Below are 11,053 nucleotides of genomic sequence, written 5' to 3'. Positions count from 1 at the left end.
GAAATGACCTCCAGGAAGATGGAATAGAGAGGAGCTGTCTAGAGGAAAAGCAGAAAGTGTACAATTTTCCCTTAAAGCCTCACGAAGGACTTCCTTGGTGGCGTAGTGGATAAGAATCCACCTGCCAATATGGGGACACCAGCTCGATCCCTGGTCTAGGAAGATCCCACAGGCTGAAGAGCAACTAAGCCCATGCGCCCCAACTACTGAGCCAGCGTGCTCAACTACTGAGTCAGCACTCTAGGGGCCATGCACCCCAACTACTGAGCCAGCACTCTAGGGGCCATGTGCCCCAACTACTGAAGCCAGCGTGCCCCAGAGCAGGTGTTCCACAACCAGAGAAGCCACCGCAATGAGAAGCCCACGCACTGCAAGGAAGAGTAAGTAGCTCCTGCCTCATTGCAACTAGAGAAAGCCAGCGCAGCAACAAGGACCCAGCACAGTAAAAAAGAAATACATAGAATAATTAAGGGAAAAAAAAACCTCATGGAGCTCAAAGCATCACAGCAGCATTGAATCACTCAAAGGGCTGCTTTGGGAGACTGGGGGTGTGCCTCCCAGAACCAGAACCTCTTAGTCCAAACACAGGGCCTCAAGGCAGCCAGAGGGGGTCAGCCCTTGGTGACCTCAGCTGGGGCTGAAGGGAGGGAGTGCTCATCTCACAAAGATCTGGGGTGTGGCTTTCGACAGGTGGGGTGAACCCCTGTTGAAATCCAGGGAAGACACACACAGTATGTTTTATTTAAGGCTTTGTTGAGTTTGTTACAATATTGCTTCTGTTTTATGATTTGGTTTTTTGATCAAGAGGCATGTGGGACCTTGGCTCCCAGACCAGGGATCGAACTCACATCCCCTGCATTAGAAAGCAAAGTCCCAACCCCTGGACCACCAGGGAAGTCCCAGATGTACAGTCTTGACAAAAGCCTATTCAGCAAAAGCACTGCCTGTCTGGACCGTCAGGGCAATGAGAATGCAAAATGGAAGGAGGCTGTAAGATCTCCCAAATTCTACTGGCAGGAAAAAGCTGAGAGAACGACTTAGCTGCCTTTCAGTGGAAAGATGACCCCAAGAGCAGAGCGTCGAGCCAAGAGACGTGGAATCGTTCTCAGGTCTTGAAATCTAGGCAGGGAACATGCAACATGGGCCCAGCGGATTCCAGAATCACTGTGGACCAGCAGTTCCCCTGTGCTTCCTCTGTTACCCCTTTTTGAGCTGTTGTGCGTGTGTGCGTGGGTAACAGGTATCTTTACTTTTACAGATCAGGTAAGAGGAACACCTCAAACCAGCTCACCGACACCTGCACCTCAAAGAATATGAGTTAGGGGCCTTCTTCTTGCTTGGTGACCGGGCTCAGCATGGCCCAGGCCTGGTTGATGGCTCTGGGTTCAAGCCCCAGCTTTCCTCCCTAGTACTGTGTGGCCTTGGGGAAGGCACTCCACTTCTCTGAACCTTATTTTTCTCATGTGCAAGATGTAAGGACACGTGTTAACTGTTGGTGAAATTATCAGTCGACTCCTCCACCGTTCTCTTTTCTTCTCACTCTATCCTTTCCACTCAGTGAATCTTATCTATACTCATGGCTTCAGTTTTTAAATTTTTTTTTTTTAAATGTATTCATAGATAAGCTTTATTCCAATGTTTACATAAAAATGAGTTGATGTCGAACAGGAAAAGGTTTTTATAAAGGGTTAAAATTTATCAAACAACAGAACTTGGTCCTTCCCTTTAGTTTGAATTCAATTGGCTGACGCATCATTATTAGTATCCACCCTCACTAATCATTTTCATCACACACAATATCTAAATGCCTTTGGATGGCACTTCCTATTTCTCTGGAAGTCTCTTAAACTGCTTTCAGTTACAAGAGAAGGGCAGGGATTTTATGGGCTCATACTCTACTCCACTGGAGGCAAAGATACACCCCTCAATTCTCTTGTTTAAATTGTGGCTGTTGGCAAAGTGTCCAAATGAAGGATTTAAGGCTAACACACAAAGAACATAGTATAATCTATGTATAACAGTAACTTTGCTTCTTCAAATTTTTTCCATTAAGAATTATTTCTATTATCTCTCCACAAGGAAGTTATAAAAATACCTGTAAAAACATTGAAAAGGCTCTTTAAAATCCTGGAATGAAAAATTCTGAAGTATAAATTATGATACATCTTCTATGATTTGCAAGTAAAGAATAAAATAAATTCTACAAGTTGGAATTTCTGAATGATTTTGGCAGGAATTTACCAGAAGGAGCCAGAACATCAAACCTTAACAATTTTCTATTTTCATCCCAATTGAGTTTTTGAAAAGCTGTATAATCTGTTGACAGGTATAGTCCACATACGAACTTGCTTCTGCTGTTAATGATGAAGTCAATCTGAAGGACAGAGATTTGTACGGTGGATGCGCCAGGCTCTTCCATGCAACTGACTGGTCTTCTCTTATTTTTTCCATCATGTTTTAAATAAAAGTAAATATATATATGGTAAAAAATTTAAATGGTACAAGAAGATTTAAAATAATCAGTAAATATCCTTTTTGCCCATAACCTAGAAAATCTGATGTCTTCCAAATCATCAGTCACATGAATAATTTGCAAAGTGAAGTCAACCTTAGAGTCTCTTCATCTGAAAATTATTCTCAGGATTTCTGGAATGTGTTGATTCTCTCAAATATTACCTCTGTTACAGAGGAAAGCCATGCAGTCTTCTTCTAAAAAAAAACTAACTACGAAAGCAACTCGCACGCTCTGCTCCAAGAGGGCAAGTCCAGGCAACACCTTGTATTCCGTGGATCTGGTCCTGGCTACAGGCAGGGGCTCTGGTATCAACCAGAGACTCGGGCGGGTGGCCAGAGCTCAGCCAAGCCCTTCCTGAATGCCTCGGATCCTCCGGGCCAGCTGCACATCCTTTGGGAAGAGCGTGACGTGGCCGGCGTGTAAGGAGAGGAGATAGGCATCCTCGAAGAGATGAACTAGAAATGCTTCTGCTGCCTCTTGTAGGGCCAACAGGGCCTGGGCTTGCCAATTGAAGTCCACACCACGAGTGAATTGAACACATATTTCTCTTGCCAGGCGGCAGAAGGGGGTCTTTCTTAACAGCAGGTGTGTGGTCTTCTGAAGAGTTCGGATCTCCTTCAGGATTCTATATCTCCGGCGAGCAGGTGAATGGGAGGACGTGCCTAAGGACGGGGCCGGCCGGCGGGCGGCGGGAGCCGGGCTCGCGGGGCGCCTCCTTGGTGTTTCGGGCTTGCGGCTCCGGCGCGGGCCCATGGCGGGCGCGCAGAGCTGCGGCCCCGCGGCTCCTTCTAGATCTTCTGGGTCCGGGGACAGAGGCTGGGAGGGCCGGGACGACCCGGCAGCGTGCCCCGGCTGGGTGCTGTTCGAATTCTAAATTTTTTTTTTAAGGTTTAAAGTTACAGGCAGTAAAATTCACACATTTCCACGTACAGTTCGGAGAGTCTTGACACGCATACAGCTGTGTAACCACCGCCATAATCATGGCACCAAGCAGCCCCATTACCCTCCCAAAACCCATGCCCTCATCCCCATCCCTTTGCAGTCAATTCACGCCCCTCTCTGCTCCAGGCAGTCACTGATCTGATTCCTATCAGTAAAGATTAGTTTTGCCTGTTCTAGCATGTCATGTAAATTGAATTAGGCATATGTACTCTTTTATATCTGATTTCTTTCCCTAAGCGTACTATTTTTGAGATTCATCCATGTTGTTCCATGTAGCCATAGTGTTTCTTTTTGTTGACAAGTAGTATTCCAGAAGGTGCATACCCACAGTTTGTTCCTCTATTCACAAGTGAAGCACATTTGGTTTGTTTCATTTTGGGGTTGTTACGAATAATGCTGCAGTGAACATTATTTGCAAGTCTTTGTGCAGCTGTCTATTCCAGCCTCTGGCATGGCTGTAGTTTTTATTAGCTGAGAACTCCAAACCTCACTTCTGGGCTCTGAATGAAGATGCCAATGGCATTCTCGTTACTCTGTCAGGATGTTCCAAAGGAAACTTAACTGAACATAAAGGAAAACTCATAAACTTCTCTCTCACCCTTCCTCCACTCTCCAAACTTGGCCTCTATCACTAATACATGTCTTGTAAATGACCTCACCACCCACACAGTGGCTAGGAGCAGAAGCTTAGGGGTCATTTCCGATGTCCATTCTCCTCTCTTCTTGCACCCTCCATTCACTCCATCGCTTTTCCTCCTCCTTGCCTCTGAAACCCATTCAACCCTCTCTCCCCACTGCAGCCTAAGACACCATCGTCTCTCACCTGGATTATTGCAATAGCCTCCTTTTTAACTAGACTTACTCCTTTCAGGCTGTTCTATCTGTTGATGAAAAGTCAATTAATTACCAAGTTAAGAAGAAAAAGGAAAAGGGAATTTTATTTGAGTCAAACTGAGAATTATAATCCAGGGAGCAGATTATCAGAAAGTTCCAAGAACTGTTCTGCTGTTAGAAGCAGAAGGCACAGTCATACATGTTTTTGAGACAAACGATCACACATCAAAATGACATACTGATATTTTACATAAAGCTCACCAAGGATGCATAGTCCAGCACATACAAAGAGGGGGTCAGCTCTGCCTGACCCCCTGCAGAGCTGGGAAAGAATGCTCTTCTTTTAAGAAATTACATTGCTAGCGTCAGAAGAAAGGAAAAAAATGATCTTCACAGCTAAGAAGGCACTCCCATGTTTTCAAGGTTCTGGTTAATGGGTAATGTACATGACGGGGAGGCTCAAACACACAGAGAGAATTTTATGTTCTCTCTGTTATTTTTTTGCCCTGCCTTAAAATATAAATTTGATAGCATTACATTGTAACCAAGAAGGAACTTTTCACTTTTTAAAAAAAAATTAAAAAAAAAACAACAACGCAGATTTTACCCCATTACTCTCTTACTTAGATTCTTTGTGTGTCTGCATGTACCAGGAATCCTATTTAGATTCTTCTGTTTGTTTATGTGTTTTAATTTTAATTTTTTGGCCATGCCACACAGCAGGCAAGATCTTAGTTCCCTGGCCAGGGTTAGAACCCACACCCACTGGGATGGAAGCATAGTCTTAACCACTGGACCGCCAGGGAAGTCCGCTATTCAGATTCTTAATGGCTTTCCATAACTCCTAGGATAAAGATCGTTTCCTCGATGGGACTTATAAGACTGGACCATGTCTAGTCAAGTGGCCTTTTTTTCCTGGGATGCCAGCCTCTGTCATGCCTCAGGGCCTTCATACACACTGTCCCCTCTATCTGGACCACTTATTCCTTTTACTTTACTTCATGAACACCTGCTTATGCCTCACATCTCTGTTCAAACATCACTTCCTCTGACCCCCAGACTAGTTTAGGTCCTGCTACTATGTGCCCTGAGGTAACCTTCTGATGTTTTTTACTTAGCACTGATCAGCTTGTACGCATGTGTGCTAAGTTACTTCAGTCGTGTCTGACTCTTTGCGGCACTATGGACTGTAGCCCACCAGCCTCCTCTGTCCATGGGATTCTCCAGGCAGGAGAACTGGAGTGGGTTGCCATGCCCTCCTGCAGCAAATCCTCCCAGACCAGGGATCGAATCTGCGTCTCTTAGTTTCCTGCATTGGCAGGCAGGTTCTTTACCACTAGAGCCACCTGGAAAGTCCACTGATCAGCTTATGATGATGTATTTCTAGGATCATTCATTTCACCTGTGTTTCTCTCACTAGACTAGTAGGCTTTATGAGGACAGGGACTGTATTTTGTTGATCCTGGATCCCTGGTGCCTCATCCCTAGGGCTGCTATGTAATGTGTGGGCCCCAAACAAAATGAAAAGGCAGTGCCCTGTTCAAAAAGCAGGAAAAAAATGCCTTTAGAGACAGTAAAACAGACAGCTTTTCCTTTTCTTCTGTGTTCTCTGTCTTGACTTGTCATAGCATTTAAAAAAAGATTGGAGGTCTTTTCCCTGGTGGTCCAGTGGTTAAGACTTCACCTTCAAATGCACAGGGTGCAGGTTCAATCCCTGGCTGGGGTGCTAAGACCCCTACATGCTTCACAGCCAAAAAATCAAAACATAAAACATAAGCAATACTGTAACAAATTCAATAAAGACTAAAAATGGTCCATATCAAAAATAATTTTGGGGACTATAGTTAATTTACAATGTTGTATTAGTTTCTGGTGTATAGCAAAGTGATTCAGTTTTATTATATATATATATATATATATATACATATATAATGGAAAAGAATCTGAAAAAGAATACATCTATATTTAAGAATAAATACATGTTCTTAAAAAGAATATGTATCTATATATACTCTTTTAAGATTCCTTTCCATTATAGTTTATTAAAATTTTTTTTATTGAAGTATAGTTTGTCATAGTATTTTTCTTTGCTATTTAATGCCATCCTAAGCTAAAAGGTTAAAAACATAAATTTAAATGATCATCACAAATTTTCATTCATCTTTATGTCGTACCATGAAAATTTTAAATGGAAATATGAGCATTTGACTCCTATGTGGAATCACCAAAATCACACAGTTGCCAGCTGGTTCACGTGTGTTTCACTCTTCTGGGAGCAGTGGGAATGCTGCATGAACTGGGATGTCTCTCTCTACACTTGCAGCTCCACCCCCACACTCTGCCTGGGGTCACTGATGACTCAGGCAGGGCTGTGAGGACAAGGAGCTGGTGGCTGCTCTGTCTTTTCCTTTCCCTCCATGTCACCATTTTCAGCATCACTGCTGGTTAATAAGGATGTGACATCAGTAGGAAAGGACGTGATGGGGTTCCTCGGTTATTTGCGTTTCTTCGAATATCACTGCCTCCTCCCTGCACACAGAGCAAGCTCTGGGTTGGATGTACAGTGGCCTCCCCCCCGGCCTCTGAGTGACCCACCCCTCAGTCGGGGACCCCACACCCCTCCCTGTGCTGACGCGAGTCTCCCTATGCTGTGCCCACGTGGGTGTCCCTCGGAGTTCTCTGCTCACAGGGCATCAGGAAGGCTGCACTGGAGTAGGAGGAAGGGATGGGACATGCCTGCTGGCTGTGTGCAGGCTCTTCTGTGCCCAGCTTCCCTACAACCTCACATAACAGCCCTGTCGAGATAAAATGAGTAACGATTTCAAGGTTCTGACAGCAGACCATTGAATCAAATGTGGGTCTTTCTGAGCATGAGACCCTCCCTGTATGACTGCACAGGTCACATGCTTATGAAGGTGGCCCTTCCGAACTTACACAACAGTTGCTCAATAACTGTGTTAAACGAATGAGTGAAGGTTGTCACTTGATGTAAGGGACACAGTGTGTTTGGTTTTGATAAAAACTAAAGACCTCTCTGCTCTGTCATCTTGGAGATGCAACATAAACTTCAGAGGGGCACCCCTGCCTGGAACTGTCTGTTTGTGGAGACACTTCCTCTCCTGTTTCAGAGTGAGAGAGGGGAGAGGGGGCGGAGAAAGCCTGGTCTCTGGACTCATCTGTCAATTAATCACTGCACCTTGTAAATACAATGTGACAACTTGTAGCCTAATCTCTTAAGACCAGGTCTAAGTGTGAATTAAGCTTCACAGCTCATTGCCTTCATTCACCTCCTCCCCACCTTTCAGCCTCCATCCTTACTTAAAGAGGCCTGAAGTTGCTACTTTGTCAGCAGAAGCCCTCTGGGACCCACCCTTGGGCGAATGGGGAGCAGCACCACTCAGCCAAGGTCAGACCCGCTGGCTGCTGGGTGAGGCTGAATCTTTGTCTCTGGCCTTGCCTCAGGTCCACAGCTTGGCACATGCAGAAAGACCTCTGAGAATTGCAAAGTCCAGGAGGCAGGAGACCTCAGCTCAAGATCTGGGTTTATTCTACAACACTCCATCATGTGACCCTCTAGAGGTCTCTATCAAATGAGAAAATGAGCTAGATAAATTGTCTACAAGCAGCGTTCCCAGAATCTTCAATGTTTCAAGAATTACAATGGTTCGAGGAAGGGAGAGCCTCCCCAAGTTCAGCCATTAGTAATCATCTTCATTATTGCCATCATCATCACCATTGCCATCATCATCACCATCATCACCACCATCGTCACCATCATCACCACCATCACCATCATTGTGGCAGACACTCACTATGCTAGGGGTTCTCTTAAGGCTCTAGATGCAATAACTCATTTAGTTGTCACAATATTCCTATAAGATGGGTTTTAACCATTACACTCATTTGCAGATGAGGAAACTGAGGCACTGAGAGGTTAAGTGACTTGCTCCAGGCCAGTAACTAGTAAACAACAGAGCAAGGACTTGAACCTTGTAGTCGGGCTCTGTAGTACTCCTACATAACCACACCACCCCCACTTTATCTAAGCACCTACCTCTCCATTCATCCATCCAAGTTCCACATAAGAGTCTATTTGATAAAAAAGAATTCTTCTGAAAAAATTATTAAAAATGATAAAAAGGTGAAAACTGCTAAATATTGTCATTCAAACTGGAGAAGCCCCAGGGGGTGAGGTGCTATGATTGCTTCCCACTTCCTGGGTCATTCTGAGAGCAGTGTCAGTGGGTGGGGGGGGGGGAGTGAAGAAGAGTTGGCAGCAATCAGAAAAAGAGAATATTTTGAAACAATTTGTCAAACGTGACACCCACAGCTTCTGTGAGAGGTGGAGACAATGCTATATGAAAAATCTCAGGCAGTTTGCAGGTCGTTTACTCCCTCCTCCCTCTCTCTCATCTCCTCTTCCTGGGAAGGCAGAGCTGGAAGATATTGGCTGGTATAATGAGACTTCAGAGGGCTGAGTGTGACCCATGGGAGAAAGGTTAAGGAAGGCAGATCACAGCTCAACATAAGAAGAATCTTCTTTGGATTTCCCTGGTGGTCCAGTGGCTAAGACTCTGCACTCCCAACACAGGGGGCCCAGGTTCAATCCCTGGTCAGGGAACTAGATCCCACATGCTGCAACTAAGAGTTTGCACGCTACAATGAAGACTGAAGATCCCCTGTGCTGCAAGTAAGACCTGGCATAGCCAAACAAACAAATATCTGTAGAAAGGAAGAATCGTCCTAGCCATGTTGTCATTCTGGTATTAGACAACCATGTTGTGGTGCAGAGACTTGTCCATCCTGGGAAATTTGGGGCAGAGCCTGGTGATCAGGGATGACATGGTGGGGTGCTTGGGCTTGAGGGGGGAGGGTGTCCTCGGGTACGTGAGCTCCCAGAACCTTTCTCTGGATCTAGTGAGTCCACCTCCACCCTGACTCCACTCGGAACTTCTGAGGTCCAGAGAAAAGAAGACCTTGCCCCCAGACCATGGGCTTCTCAGGGTCAGAGAGAAGGGTCAGAACCAGTAGCCAGTGTTCTCAGAGCTGTGGCTCCAGCTGGAAGCTTCTCAAATGTTCTCAGTGACACCCCACTGCATGCACACTCCCCTCAAAGACAGAAGATAATTCTCTCTGTGCCCTTCTCACTACAGGGCTTTCTGACACATCTCTAAGAGTCTGTCATGGAGCCTTCTGACCTCCACATTCAAGGCGGGCCATATGTTGGGGCTGCAGATGAGGGCACAGAGGTGAAGGGGTGTTCCCACCTTCGGCTGGTCCCTCAGGTCCTGCTTGGACCTGCACTTGCTCCTCGAACAATGTGTTCACCACTTACAGTTCATAAAGGACAACCACAGGTGCGGTCTCAGGCAGTGCCGCTACTCACCCCTCCACGGACGGGGTGGGGGGGGGTGGCGAGAAAGTGCCAGACCCCAGGGAATCCTTCACCGCTCCTGCTCCTCAACGAGGCAGCATTTCCCCTACGGCAGGTGTCCTGGAACCAGACGGCTTTCTGGAACATCTCTAAGAGTCTGACGTGGAGGAACCACAGCACCTGCCTGAGACCCACGTACAGGTGAAGAATGGAGACTCAGAGAAAGTGACTGATTTCCTCAGGGTCGCCTGGGTAGAAGGGGCAGAATGAGGGATCAAACCCATGTCTGCCTTTTCCAGAACTCATGTTCTTTTTTCATCCCTAAATCCAGAGACACCCCAAGGAAACAGCATCTTGGGAGGAGGGATGTGGGGCTCTGTTTAGGCCAGAAAGCTTGGGGTGCCTTTGGAATGGTCCAGAAGGATTGGAAGGGCTGGGCTGATCCACTGGGGGCAATGAGGCTGACTAGGGCTCCTACAGCCCAAATCCTGACTGCAGGAGGGCCTTGGAGATTCCCTCTGGGCCCAGGCCATGAACTGCATCCCACCCACTGACATTCACTCTGTGAGACCCAGAAACACCACTCCCTGGGCCACACTTGAAAGAAGCCCTGACAGGAAATCCAGGGCAGCCTGGCCTGAGTGGGGCCCTGGGCTCCATCATCTGCTAGCCTTGGGAATAGCCTACGTTATTCCCGTGTGCCCCTGCACCCTTTTCTATAAAATGGGGTTAATACAAATACTTTTTGTGAGGATGGAACAAGCCTGTGTATCCGTCAAAGTACTCTGCTCATGGTATGGCATTGCTATACTTATTACGGTATTCATTCAAGCTTTATTAAAGTAAAACTGATCTTACTGGGCATATGCCCTGTGCCAGACATGGTTCTGAGTACTCTGATGGTTTATCTCATTTAAACACACATACAAGAATAAGGTCGGGGCTTCCCAGGTGGCGCTAGTAGTAAAGAACCCGCTTGCCTATGCAGGAGATGTAAGAGACTAGGGCTCGATCCCTGGGTCGGGAAGATCCCCTGGAGAAGGGCATGGCAACTCACTCCAGTATTCTTGCCTGGAGAATCCCATGGACGGAGGAGCCTGGTGGACTACAGACCATAGGGTGGCAAAGAGTCAGACAGGACTAAAGTGACTTAGCATGCACACACAAGTATAGGGTCACTGTTGACCACCCCTCAAAGTATTCTTTCCACAACCTGTCAGGATGTCTGAATATGTAGTGCCGAGGAAAAGGAATAGGGGCTTAGAACAGGAGACCTGGGTTCCAGTCCTAGTTCTGACATCATTGGCTGTGTAACTTCAGAAAAGCTACTTGCCCTCTCTGAGCCTCATTTGCCACATCTGAAAAATGTCGATGTCTGGCTTACCATT

At 46.2% G+C, this 11,053-nt stretch overlaps 1 protein-coding gene across 1 annotated transcript; it reads right to left on the bottom strand.

The window, feature by feature from the left end:
* Nucleotides 1-1,606: 1,606 nt before the first annotated feature.
* LOC122423981 (histone H3-like centromeric protein A) lies at nt 1,607-3,378 on the bottom strand. The gene has a single exon (XM_043441559.1). The coding sequence runs from the start codon at nt 3,266-3,268 to the stop codon at nt 2,855-2,857; it is 414 nt and encodes a 137-aa protein (XP_043297494.1). The 5' UTR covers nt 3,269-3,378; the 3' UTR covers nt 1,607-2,854.
* Nucleotides 3,379-11,053: the final 7,675 nt, after the last annotated feature.

This window comes from Cervus canadensis, chromosome 21 (genome assembly GCF_019320065.1).
Source record: "Cervus canadensis isolate Bull #8, Minnesota chromosome 21, ASM1932006v1, whole genome shotgun sequence".
NCBI lineage: Eukaryota > Metazoa > Chordata > Mammalia > Artiodactyla > Cervidae > Cervus > Cervus canadensis.
This window is presented reverse-complemented; position numbering and strand designations above follow the sequence as displayed.

Excerpts from the sequence above, each read along its gene's own strand:
- LOC122423981 (XM_043441559.1), bottom strand. The coding sequence starts at position 3,268 with ATGGGCCCGCGCCGGAGCCGCAAGCCCGAAACACCAAGGAGGCGCCCC.